This window comes from Pipistrellus hanaki (assembly GCF_964339955.1).
Source record: "Pipistrellus hanaki genome assembly, chromosome: 8".
NCBI lineage: Eukaryota > Metazoa > Chordata > Mammalia > Chiroptera > Vespertilionidae > Pipistrellus > Pipistrellus hanaki.
The window spans coordinates 21,562,269-21,576,641 of record NC_140510.1 but is presented as its reverse complement, the minus strand read 5'-3'; the positions used below and the strand labels follow the sequence as shown (position 1 = coordinate 21,576,641).

The following is a 14,373-nucleotide window of genomic DNA, read 5'->3' as shown; positions in this document are numbered from 1 at the left end:
GGTCCCCTATGGGCACCTGAGCGTTCTGGTTCAGGAGCAGGGGAATCAGGTGAAGGGAGGTTGAACCCAGGACAATTTTCAAAAGCCTGGGAGAGTCCAGACTTCTGGTAAGCTGAACCTCGCCCACTTACCACCCAAGTCCAGGCTGGCCACTTGAAAGGGTTACAAGTTTCAATGCCTTCTGAAAGAGCTGGTGTTCTCTGCATCTGGGAAGTTGGGAACCATGGGAACCAAAGGCAACTCTCAGCCCTCTGGCAATGCTGTCCCTCCTGAATTAGACATACACACCCTGGGATTTCTATTTTCTGTGTGGAGAGAGAGAGAAATGGAGGATGGGGGATGGGGGGTGTTGGGGATGGGGACTGTGAGGGAGTAGGGTGTGGTGATTCGTGGAGGAAACAGGTAAGGGCTCATTAGAGTCATCTCTCTGCCCAGGACAGAGCTCAGTTTAGGGGCAGCAGGCCTGCCCATAGCTTTGTTGTCAGAGTCCTGTTAGCATGCTGAGCACAAACACACACGCTCCAAAATCATTGCAACCTAACAGCCCCTTGACAGCCCCAACTCCTTGGCAGAAGGAAGAAGCTTGTCCACAGGCACTCCAGCACCAGGTGTTGTGGTTTGCCTCTGAGGACCATTTTAAAGGCCAGAATGATGATGATCATTAAATAAAATCATTAATAGTATCTTTCTTGCTTCCAAGTCTTTGGGAAAATGAAATTTAGGTTTTTGACCAATCCGCTAACATTTATAAGTTGCCTATGGCGAAGCCGGTGTGTGCTCAAGGTGGGGAGGGAGCAGTCTGCCATTTGTGAGGCTGTGGCACCTGCCTACCCACCCACCGTCCTTGCAGATGCAGTTTCCATGACAATGGGCAATGGCCAGGCATGGTTCAAGCCCAGTTCCCAGGCACCACTTTCTTGGCCCCTGCACCAAGCCTCTGGCCAGACTCCTCGCCTGCAGCACCTGCCTCACCCCTTTCGGCATTACTTCTTTGTCCTCCTGGTCCCTAAACCACTGGGACCTGGGGCCAGCCAGTGGCAACAGCTCTTCTTGAGGATCGGGCAGCTTGGCCATGGCTGGCAGTCCCTGGGCACAGCAATGGTGGCTGGGGGAATGGAGGAGCAGTGGCTGGACCGGCAGGTGCTTCCTGTTGCTTGTCCTCCTACCCCAGGACTTGGGGCTTAGGAGGCTGCAGTGTATGCACTGCCTCCACTGCTGTGTGCCATGCTCCCCACTTCAGCTCCACCTCCTGTTCAGGGCCTATTGAGCCAGGCTAGCTGGAGCTGGGATGGGGATGGAGTGAGGGGGTGAAGGGTGGGGCGATCAGGGCCTGGATCAGGCTGGTTGGTGGCTGCAGTGCACATCATAGCTACCAGTCATCCCCGTTGTTCTGCAGTTATGGTCGCTGGGCTTTTATATAGAGAGACTAGAGGCCCGGTGCATAAAATATGTACATAGGTAGGGTTCCTAAGCCCAGCCTGCAATCAGAACCAATCTGTGGGGTGACTGACAGGGTGATCACGGGACCCCCCCCCCCCCCACTTTGCCTGGTCTGGCACCACCCACTCGCTGGCCACAGCCCCCACTGCCAGTTGCCTACCTCTGCAGGGTGACCGGCGGGGCAATTGGGGGGTCTCCCACTCACACCCACCTTGACTAGCCTGGGGCATGCAGGCTTGGGGGTAGCTCCTGCATTGCACATCTGTCCCCTGGTGGTCAGTGTGTGTCATGGCAACTGGTCGTTCCACCAGTCATTCTGCCATTCAGTTGATTTGCATATTAGGCTTTTATTATGTAGGACTAGAGGCCCGGTGCACAAAATCTGTGCATAGGGTGGTGGTGGGGTTGTCCCTCAGCCCAGCCTGCACCCTCTCCAATATCGGATCCCTCTCACAATCTAGGACTGCTGGTTCCCAACTGCTCTCCTGCCTGCCTTCCTGATTGCCCCTCACTGCTTCTGCCTGCCAGCCTGATCACCCCTTAACCACTCCAGTGCCAGCCTGATTGATGTCTAACTGTTCCCCTGCCAGCCTGTTTGCCCCCAACTTCCCTCCTCTGAGAGCCTGGTCATCCCTAACTGCCCTCCCCTGCAGGGTTGACCACCTCCAACTGCCCTCCCTTGCAGACCTGGTTTCTCTCAACTGTCCTTCCTTGCAGGCCTGGTGCCTTCCAACTGCCCTCTCCTATTAGCCATCTTGTGGTGGCCATCTTGTGTCCACATTGGGCAAGATCTTTGACCACATGGGGGCAGCCATCTTATGTGTTGGAGTAATGATCAATCTGCATATTACTCTTTTATTATATAGGATAGAGGGCTGGTGCATGGGTGGGGACCAGCTGGTTTGCCCTGAAGGGTGTCCCAGATCAGGTTGGGGGTTTTCTTGGGGTGTGAGGTGGCCTGGGCAAGGGGCCTGTCAGCCAAGCCCCCAGCAGCCAAGCGGAGGCCCTGGTATCTGGGATATATTTACCTTCTACAATTGACTTTGTAGCCTGGATCGGAGCCAAGCCTCCTGCTCACTCCATGGCGGCAGTTGTTTCTCTTTGGGACTTATGTTTCTTCTATAATTGAAACTTTGTAGCCTGTAGTGGAGGCTTAGTCCTGCTAGGGCAGGAGTAAAGCTTGACTTCTTCCATTGCCAGAGAAACCCAAGCTTCTGTGGCCACAGCCATCTTGGTTGGGGTTCATTTGCATATGTGCTTTGTTGGGCTTGTGAGCGTGCCTTATGGGCATGGCTTGTGGAGCGGAGTGATGGTTAATTTGCATATTACTCTTTTATTAGGTGGTATACTCAGTGGAGAAATTGGAGTCTGAAAACCTTTCTGCTCTGCCATTAACAATATGACTTTAAAAGTCAGTCTTATTTTCTGAACCTAGTTATTTCAATTTTGTACAAGATGGCTTTCAAAACTCTTTTTATTTCTGAGACTGTAAGATTTGCCTTCTCTAGTATCAATGTACATGACCAGTTCTCTTTGATTTTTATTAAATGAAATGGACATCATTAGCCAATTGAATCAGAAAAGTAACTTGGATTCTCAGATTTAATGATCCTCTCTGTAATATGCAAGCAATTACTTCCTGAGAATGGGGGAATAATATGGCCAACTAAGGAAATATAGGTCCTGGTTTCAGGTCATGTAGGTTCAGATTTAGTATTAGCTCTTCTGCATACGGGTGATTTGGAGTAAGTTCCTTATCCTCTAAGTGCCTCAGATTGCTCATCAAAAAAGGGTCCAATAATAACACTACCTCAAAGGGTACTTAAGATTGATGAACTAATTCAAGTACTTACCATTAACTTCAACTAAGTGCTTAACACCAAATAAGCAATCAGTAGCTGATAGTAATTATTACTATTATAAGTAGTAATACTAATATTAATAAAGTTGCTTTTTAAGATCCAAGTACTGTATAATATATGTAAACATAGGCAAAGGAGAAAAGTAAAAGAAGCTATGATTGTTATGCTCACACAGGGATATTGAGACATGAAGAAATCCTCCAGTTAGGTGCTTTTTTTCCATTCTTCAAAATAGCAGCTTGTCTTACTATATAGCCTGAAGTTCACATTTTAAAATAACAAAATGTTCTGATACATATTCCACTTGCCACCATTCCCCCAGTGAACTCAGCAGGGATCTTTATGTAGAAATGTAGGAGCTTTCATGATACCAGGCATTCAATATGTTACCCTATAGCTAGAAACCGAGGGTTGTGAGAGCAATGTTCAAGTGCAGGCTGAGTTATTCACAATCTTTATGTAGGAGATTAGGATTCATAGGAATGTTCCTTGAAAGTAATTTCAGTTACCTCTTTCTCCTTCACCCGAATAGGAATATTATTGTTTGTAAGATAGCTATAAATACAGTTAACCAGTAGAGAAAACGTCTTTCATCACGCTGGATAGCAGTTCGGTTTAGAGAACTAAAACTAAACAAGAGGTGATTCCCAGAAATCATAGAGATTACTTGCCAGAACAAACTTCTGCAATCTTACTTTATTATCCAGATGAAATACACTCCACTAAAGCCAGATAGCAAGTCATACTATTTAGCTTATGTCCTGTGTGAGATATGGTAAGCATCATTAAATCAACCCAAAATGACAGGTACATTATATAAGGGATAAGCAAACAATTGTATAAACAAATAGGCAGTTTTCAAAGAAAAAAAAAGAGCTTCCATCTGCCTCTACAATCTGTATTCACTAGTCATGTCCAATAATAACCCCATGTTACCTTCTTGTTCTATAAAATCTGGAGAATCTGGGGACAAAATTGAAGAATTAGAAAGTCATTATAATACACTAGAGGCCCAGTGTACAAAATTCATGCACAGTGGGAGTGTGTGTGTGTGTGTGTGTGTGTGTGTGTGTGTGTGTATGTATCCCTCAGCCCAGCCTGTACCCTCTCCAATCTGGGACCCCAAAAGGGATGTCAAACTGCCCATTTAGGCCCAAATGGCCATCAGACATCTCTCTCACAATCAAAGACTGCTGGATCCCAACTATTCGCCTGTCTGCCTTCCTAATCGCCCCTAACCACTTCTGCCTGCCATCCTGATCACCCCCCTTATCAATCCCCTGCCAGCCTGATTGATGCCTAAGTGCCCTCCCCTGCCAGCCATTTTGTGGTGGCCTTCTTGTGTCCACATGGAGTTGGTTGTCTTTGACCACATGAGGGCAGCCATTTGTGTGTTGCAGTGATAGTCAATTTGCATGTTACCTCTTCATTATGTATGACTAGAGGCCCTTTGCAGGAGGATTTCTGCAATAGGGCTTCCTGTTGCAGTCTCCACTGCCCCACCTGCTTCCCTCCCTTCTCTGCTACCCGCTTGCTTACCTCTCTGGAGCTTCACTCTCTTCTGCAGTACTCGGTTTCTTTCTATGCTGTCTTCACTCTTCACTCTCCACCTGGATATGCAAGTTAACTGCCATCTTGGTTGGGTTAATTTGCATTCTCACCCTGATTAGCTGGTTGTAGGAGTAGCAAAGGTGTGGTCAATTTGCATGTGTTTCTCTTTTATTATAGAGGATAGTAGAAAGTAAAGAACCAAAGGCTAGGCTCCTCAATTAGGAAACAGCCCTGTGAGAACAGAGTTTCACAGAATAATGTCTTATTCCAAATACCCTGTTTCCTCGAAAATAAGACATCCTCCGAAAATAAGAACTACTTACAGGTTTCCTTCTGAGTGAAATATAAGGCATCCCCCCGAAAATAAGGCCCCCCCTAGGCTAAACATGAGAGATTTGGTCCACTGATTCTGAAAGAAATGGAGTCACAAGAAATTCACCAGGAAATTCAGGAATTGGATTGTTATGATGATGTTCCAGAAGATGATGACATGATTGTCATTGAATAAATGAGTAAATTCTTGATACTGTAGGATTCACAGTTTGTCTGGTTTGTGTTGACAACTGCCATACTACAGTACCATATACAGGTAATAAATTTCCTTTATTTTCATTTAACAATAAATGTGTACCGTATTCTTCTTCATAGAAAAATAAGACATCCCCTGAAAATAAGACATAGCACATCTTTGGGAGCAAAAACTAATAGAACACATTGTCTTATTTTTGGGGAAACAGGGTAAACACATAAAATGACTTAGAATACCAACAACTGGGAAGGATTACTATTATATTATAGTATGTAGATTTTTATGCCTTTTATTTTACTTTGCTGCTGCATTTTCATTGAACAATGGGCTATTTATCTTTTGTCTTTGTTTCAATTTGTTTCTATAATGCCACTTTCTATTCATGACTTTAGAAATAAATTGGAAAGGTCATTATATTATGTACTTCAGATGCTTCATGAAACATTTTTTCCTAAACAATTTGTTAGTTGTAACCACTTTTTTATTATTAATGCTAACCTCATGTTGTATGTTATATAAATTCTAAAACGCAGTTGCATATAATGGAATAATCCTATGCTATTGTTTCTATCCCCAGAGCCACAGACCTGTACATTGAAAGATTTTCTTTGTGCCAATGGGGACTGCGTTTCCTCAAGGTTTTGGTGTGATGGAGATTTTGACTGTGCAGATGGCTCTGATGAGGTAGGCAACTTTGCAACATCAAACGAAAACTCAAGTGGTGTTTTAGGATCATATGTGTAATTATTACTGTTTAATCCAATGAGTGTGACAAGGGCAGCTCTGAAATGCACTTTGCTCCTGACACTCTGAGATAATATTATATCTAAGCTCAGAGCTGCACACACCAGCACAGGGAATAGCACTCGTGCTGCTATTGACAGTCAGTTTTATAGTCTGTTTTACCTCAAGTGGTGAATGGCTCGGTTGGGAATAGGATGTTTGGAAACCTTATTCCCTCTAGCTGCTGCCCTTGCCGTTAGTGGATGTGTTCGTAAATTTGCTGCAGTATCCATAGGCAGGACTAATATTTTATGCATTTAAAATAGTTTCTTCTCCCCAGTCTCCTTTTCCATAGATATAATCTCAAAGATGTCGATGTGGGCCATCAATTTTCATGAAACCACAGGTTCAGTTTTGCTAAGATGATGAATCACAATCCACTTATAATATGGCCTGTGTACACACAGCTTAAGTGGAAAAGTTTAGAATTTCTCTGGATAATTATGTGAACTTAGGTCGTGCTAACATTTATGCGACTTCACATAATTCATTATTTATGTTTCTATGTATTTCACCTATTAATTACTCCATCCATGATGCTTTCAAAATAATACATGATGTGTGGTTATATTTTTTTTCTTAATCAAATCTAAAATAACCCGAAGATCTCAGTTTTTAATACCAGGGAGCAAATAAGCAACAGTCATTTGTCATGATTTTTCTCTGTGAATGACTGTGCATGTTAATATCAAGAACACAGTCAGAGATGAAGGACAAACGTGGCCCCTGGCCCTCAGTGGCCACAGGGGCTCCTTCTGAGGAACCTGAGTCCCTGGGGCTCCTCTGCTTTGGTTGACATGCATATGTAGCTACCCCTCCTGAAGACACCCCCGCTGGCTGTGGGCGGGGCCAGAGACAATTTCCCAGGGGGCTCCAGAGGTTTCTGTATTTCAGGTCCAACTCCCTGAAGTGTCCACTAAGTCCCTGCCTCTTTGGGAGAAACCAAATGTCTTTATTATTTATAGAACCCATATGAACTATTTTGTCCCAGTCTTCTGGTGTTCTTATCAAGATTACACAATTCTGCATTACATCTCACTATCTTGAAAAATCCTTCTAATCCCATTCAGGTGCCTGGATTTTGGAAACCAATGGCTGTAGCTTCTCACCTGGAGGCCAGAAAACCTAAACCTCCAGGTTGTAAAGGTTTCTCAGAAGTTGAAAAATACTATTTCTATTCATGGGAGTTAAATTCTTACATTGCTCAGCTACATATTTATGTTGCATCTATTTATTCAAGGATTCTATTAAACATTCCCCAGTCAGGAAAAACACATTGCACACAAACTTCTTCAAACAATGAAATGTTTTGTTTTCTTTAAAAAATATTTTCATCAGGCACTATTTAATCTATGAAACATCTAGAGGAGGTCATATATTGCTTAAGGCTGATGATTTTATCTTTCATGTAATTCAGGAAATGTCTAAGGTACATGTAATGAATCAAACATTTATTTTTCAAAAGTCTTATTCATGTTAAAGTAGACATTTAATTCCAGGTCCTAGAAAGGAAATTGACAAAATGAACAGCTAACATCTTGTCAAATCGAACAAGGCAATTAGGATCATGTCCAGAGTACTTAGGAACAAACTTGAAGAGATTTCCAGTGATGAAAGAGAAATTTTGAGCATCATGACTAATAAAATGATTACAATGGATTAATATACAATAAATATACAACAAATGTATGTTTGTAATAATTTTTAGAAAAATAAAAGGTTTATTTTTCACTTTGGAGGTTGTTAAGGTATCAGCATTCTTAATATTCAATCAGACAAATGTAGAATGTGGGAAATGTTATAGAACAAATGATCTTTAAGTAGTAAATTTCATTTAAGAAACTTGGAAAATGGAAAATAGTCCCACATTAAAAAAAAATTCAAACCAAATTCAATGTGCAGACCTCTTTTAGATCCTTATTGTACCAAGCAATAACTTATAGAGTTAAGAAAATAAGGAGTGCTGGGGTAAGGGTTAAGAATAACTTTATATTATGGAATTTTTATTAATTTCATGATGTTAATTTTCTGATATGCTGCTTTTACTTTAAAATAGTTCAGAGTGTAAATAAGTGGGAAGAGGATTATGATGCATGAAATATTGTTAATGGTTAAGCATGCCTGGTGGGCACATGGGGCTCATTATTCTAATCTCTCTATTTTCTGTGTATGTTAATTAAATACCTGACAAGTAAACACACACACACACACACACACACACACACACACATCAACTATACTTTATTGTAGATCAAAATCTTCTGATGATACAGAAAGTGCCTAAAATTGCCATTTTTTTTGTGCTGTCAATAAAGATATACCAGTGTCATTGGTTAATGAATTATTTCACTGAAACTTGTCTTAATGCTGAGATAACCATTAATTCTACAAATATGTACTGAACAGTTATAATCATGGTGTGGTAATAGATACTTGGTACCTAGACAAACATGATTCTTATTTCATTGGAGCTTAATTACATGAGAATGCTTTAATTTTTTAAAATATTATTACTGCAGAGAGTACTACAGTATCCCCCCTTTTTTCCTCCTCATTGCCGCCCGCCCCCCCAGCCTGGTTCTCATCCTGCTCCAGGCATTCACCACCCTATTTCCTCTTATTTTCTGCATTTGCTACTTCATTCACTCATTCATTTATTTATTCATCAGTTTTTATTGAGTGCTTATTATGTCCCAGGAACAACACTGAGCATGAGTACAGCAGTGAATAAAACACATGAAATCCCTTTCTCGTGACTATTTCTCCAACACTTTTGACACCACTCACTGTTACATAGCTTACTCCTCAGCTAAGGCACATTTCAAATTGTCTTTACACATTAAAAGCCTTTTCTTAGGTAGTGCCATTTCTGTCTAAGCTTTCACTGTGAAGCTTAAAAACCTTAAGAATATGTATGTTTGAAACCATTGACAATATATTTTGTTGCAATTGTTGGTTTAGGTGCTGGCCATTCTAACACTCAATGAATTTATCAAGTACAGGGAACAAATCTTATTTTGATCCATATTCTTATTTAAAAACACTCTGGCAAAGAGTAAACTCATAATATTTAGGAAAATAAGGGAAGTAGAAAGGAAAGCAGAAAACAAATTATATAGCATGCAGTCTGTTAAACTACTATCAACAAAAAGAAAATTATAGAAATGTGGAAAGTAAACTCTTCATCCCTCCATGAGGGTAAAACTAAGAAGAAGCAGAGAGTAATAGATCATGATGATTCATTTCACAAGCTGTGATAAAGTTGCACTGGTTGTGGAAGGAGCAGCCAAATACATTTGGGCAAGACTATAAATTCCTTAACAATAAAAAATCATAATCCCAGCAAGACATTTCATTGTCCCATTCCATTTCAATCAGGATGACAGCCCCGAAGCAAGGTAAGTTTCTAGTGGATCCCTTTCATTGATCACATATAGAGAATGGAAATATCCCCAAAGGCATATCTACTATTTGACTTCCAAATAAAATATATATGTGAGCTAGCAGAAATGACAATTGTGACAGTTCATTTCGCAGTTAACTTTACGAACAATTGCTGGGAGAGAAGATTATGAACAGCAAGCCAAATAGTAAAAGGACAGGTATAGGGGAAAAGATGGGAAGAAGGCTAAAGAAAGAACACTGGGAAAGATTTGCCAATGCCAAACAGATTTGCTTTCAGTTTCTTGTTTGTTTCACATGCCATCTGCCCTCCCCCACACTCCCAACAAACTGGATGCAATTCTTAGAAATAATTCTTTAACCTTTTTCCCCTCACAATCTTCATTCTCCCTTACAGTTATTAAAATTGCTTCAGCCCAAAACAGTCCGCTCAGAGCAATTTAATTCACAGGATGAAGACAAAGCATTTATGTTTTTATTTCCATTTCTCTGTTTTATTATCATTCACAAAGAAAAGTGGAAAATGGTTATAATTATGTTATGTAGTATGGGGTTATACATGATCTGAGTTTTTTATACAGGGTAGAGCAAAAGGAGGTTTACACTTGTGAATGTGCAAAACACAGTTTATTCTTGTATTATTATTTATTACTAATTGTATTATTGTTTTTTATATGGACAACAGTAAATCTAATTTTGCCCTACCCTGTATGTGACAAAATTTATTTCCATACTTCCAGGTTTTTATGCATAAGGGTTTAGTTGTCTTTGTCTAATAATTAAGTTTTAATTACATCTGTGTTGATTTTTACAGAGAAATTGTGTCACTAGTTGTTCCAGAGATCAGTTCCGATGTTCCAATGGTCAGTGCATATCAGCAAAATGGACATGCGATGGCCATGAAGACTGTAAATATGGAGAGGATGAGAAGAACTGCGATCCAGGTAGGACAATGCAGGTGACATTAATGTAGCTGATATTTCAACCTGATAGAATTTAAATTTGAACAATGATATTCAGAAAACAGTGGAAAATTCATGCACAGATTTCTGGTTTTTAGACATAATCTGAAATATCTGTATGTAGGTTTACTGGTGTTCCCTTCATATATTTTGAAAGTGTTTCAACAGGTAAGATTATTACTGTGTTTGAGATCCAAGCATTACTCCCCAAAATTTGACTTTTTAGCTTCTGTATCTTTCCATGTCATTTGGTATTTACTTTTTCACGACAATAAAATGAAATATGTTGAAACTGGAAGTATGACAAAAATTAAGTTTTTATTATGGAAATTAAGATTATGAAATGGAATATAGTAATTTCAACATGATACCAACTGAGAAAAAGCATAAGTAAATTATTTCTGTTTACATCTTGGTCCAAAATCAAAACAAAATTAGGAAGCAAAACCAGCATATAGGAGAAACACCTAATTTATATATTTCTATTTCTTAAATATGGCTCTATAAATATTTTTATTAAAAACTTAATTTTTATAGTTAACTATTTAAAAATATTATAGAAATTGCTATGGAAAGTATACTATAATCTGTGTATAATTTGAAAGCATTACTTTGAGAGATTAGGTAAGAGTAGCAGATACAGTGCATACACATTACCATGTTCAGTACCATGCCCATGATCCATAGCTCTAATTGGTCACATCATTTTTCTTACTGAATCCAGGCATGTTCTCAGACTCATTAATAGTACAAATCCTAGGCAACCATTATCAATTAAAATGAATTAAAACATAAGGGAAAAGCTTTTGAGCATTCCTGGAATATGCAATTCAGACCACAAAGTAAGTATATTTGTCAACCTAGTGTCTAAAATAAAGCTAAGAACCCTGAAGTTTGAATGCAAGCAAATGCAAAGCCATAGCAAAAGCAGCTATAATAATTCTGATGTCAATTAATTAGATTTGGTTCTGGTAATAACTTATAGTATATCTACTTGTTATTTTTATTTTCTGTGTTATAAAGGAATACTTCAAATTCTGTAGACTCTGTTAGGTATACATGTACTTGTGTTCCAAACCCCAAAACAAAAATAAGTTTTATAAGTTATGTAATATGACTTTTATGTCAACATAATCAAATACATATTACAGTGTCTGTGAGACCATGCCACGATTTCCACTTTTAGCTATATTCAATGTATATATGAATCAACGTTCCCAAGGATCACTAAATTCTATTTACAGTTTTGAAAATAGTGTAAGGCTTTTATCTTATAAACCAGAGGCACCGTGCATGGATTCATGCTTGTGGGGAGGGTCCCCTCAGCCTCGGGGGATGTAGCGGTGCGCCAAGTGGCAGGCAGCCAGGGAGGAGCCCAAACTGGGGCTCGGTGCCATGCTGCTCGCGCTCTTCCTGGCCTGCTGCACCTGCCACCACCCCTTTGTAGCACTGCCGAGGAGTCTGGAGAGGCTCCTGCTGCCACAGCTGCACTGGCCAGTTGTGAGCTGGGTTTCTGGCTGAGCTCCCCTGTGGGAGCACACAGACCATCAGGGAGCAGCTCCTGTGCTGAACGTCTGCCCCCTGGTTGTCAGTGCATGTCACAGTGACTTGTCAACCTGTTGTTACAAGGTTGTAAGGATCATTTAGGCATATATATATATGCATATATATATACACATATATATATGTATGTATATATATGTGTGTGTGTATGTAGATATATGCACTAGAGGCTGTATATATATTTGTACATATATATTTAATTTTTTTCTTTATTGATTAAAGTATTATATATTTCTTCCTTTCCCCCATTGACCTCCCCCAGCCACTCCCACCCCCAGCACATTTCCTCACCTCCCTAGTATCTGCATCCATTGGTTATGCTTATATGCATGTGTACAAGTCCTTTGGTTGATTTTTTTACTCCCTTCCCACCTTCTCCTGCCTTCTCTCTGAGGTTTAACTGTCTGTTCAGTGCTTCTCTGTCTCTGGGTCTAGTTTTATTTGTCAGTTTATTTAAAGTTATAAAAAAATTACTTAGTTCTTCAAAACCAAAAGGTGAGCAATATAGTGGCCTTTTTTTCCCTGTCTTTAGTTTAGTGGGTCGAATATTTACTGAACAGAATATTATATTATTGAGGCATATTGGATACAATCCTGTAATATTGTAAAACACATTTAAATGAATATTTAATATCAAATGTTGAGTATAGTTTATATAATATGATCTATTTTCATTACTATGAATTTTTATATGCTTCTGTATGTTTTTTTCTATGAAGCCAGTCATTCTTTCTACTGAATCTAAATTTCAACTTTATAATTATATTCAGCTTCTCCTACTTGCTCATCAAGTGAATATATATGTGCCAGCGGAGGATGTATTTCAGCATCTTTGAAATGTAATGGAGAATATGATTGCGCTGATGGTTCAGATGAGGTAAAATCTATCATTTGATTAAAATCTCTGAATTACATGAATTAGATTTAGGAAAGCAAATGTAACAAAAATAGAGGAAACTGACAGAATCTTGATTCTTATCTGTCTAAAATGCTAGGACAAGTACATTTACTACTGTAATGTCAACAAATACCTGGATTTTAATGTTGTTTATATACTAAACCCATTGTCATTTGCAGAGAATACATTCCTTCAATCAAAATGAAAAAGCCCACTATGTAGCAAATCTCCAGTAGTGTCAGCTGCATGCTTCTTTTGCTTGTGACTGCATGTTATCATTAATAAAATCTACAGTGCCCATTTGTATTGGAACAGATGGACTGTGTGACTGAATGTAAGGAAGATCAGTTTCGATGCAGAAATAAAGCCCACTGTGTTCCAATTAGATGGCTGTGCGATGGAGTTCATGACTGTGTGGATGGCAGTGATGAAGAGAACTGTGACAGAGGTAAGGTATCCATGTGTGTGTGTGTGTGTGTGTGTGTGTGTGTGTGTGTGTGTGTGTGTATGTGTGCATGCCATAAGTAAGAATGACAGTTAAGATGCTGTGCAGATATACAGTGTGCTAGAGGCAGAAGATAATTAAATGCTGATTCCTCTTTCTAGTTTCATTACATAATAGCCTGTTCTAAATAAGCAAAGTCTGGATCATTTTCAGGCAGTGTATAATGCCATTCTTTGTACAATGATGACAACAAAATTCAGGTCTCTATCAAGCACTTGCCATGAACACATCTTTGGACTAGGCGCTGGGTCAGGTATAGAGATACCAGAAGAACACAGGGAACATAGCAGCTAAAACTATGATTACAAAAACATTTTCAGAGTACATTTGTCTGTCACATTCCTTGCCTTATTCTGAATGAATAAAAATAGCATACTACTACATTACTATATCACACATATTAATATGCTAGATCTATATTAGATATACTAAGTTGTGCCCCAGATTTCCTTCTTGACATGTAGTTGGGAAAATCGCCTATACTTTTTGTCAGTCTAGAAAACAACTTTGAATTTTGTAGTATATTATTTTCTAGCTATGTGAAGATATTTCCTGACAGATCACAGCTTTTAGTTGTAAGTCACCACAATAAAATCAGTGATTATTACTACTTTAGAATTAATGAAATGAAAAGAAAAAAGGTATGTGGTGAAGTTTATAAGGACCATAAGTTACATAAATCTTATTATTTTTGTAATGTTAAATATGTTACTAAATGATGTCTTCTTTTGCCTGCTCACAGAAGTCTCTCAATGGACTTTATTTTTCAGAATATTTGGAACATAATTAACAGATAATATCAGATATTGATATAGGATATAAGGCATTAAAACAGTCACTCAGGATTTGTAGAGTATAAATATACCTAATCATTTACT

General features: G+C 39.3%; 1 protein-coding gene across 1 annotated transcript in view; it reads left to right on the top strand.

Annotated features, from left to right (window-relative positions):
- LRP1B (LDL receptor related protein 1B) overlaps nt 1-14,373 on the top strand; it is a 1,553,318-nt gene that overhangs the window by 1,415,908 nt on the left and 123,037 nt on the right. Inside the window, exons 68-71 of the mRNA XM_084892846.1 lie at nt 5,960-6,066; nt 10,382-10,511; nt 12,863-12,969; nt 13,306-13,438. Of these exons, the coding sequence (XP_084748972.1) occupies nt 5,960-6,066; nt 10,382-10,511; nt 12,863-12,969; nt 13,306-13,438 (477 nt within the window). The remainder of the gene's footprint in view (nt 1-5,959; nt 6,067-10,381; nt 10,512-12,862; nt 12,970-13,305; nt 13,439-14,373) is intronic.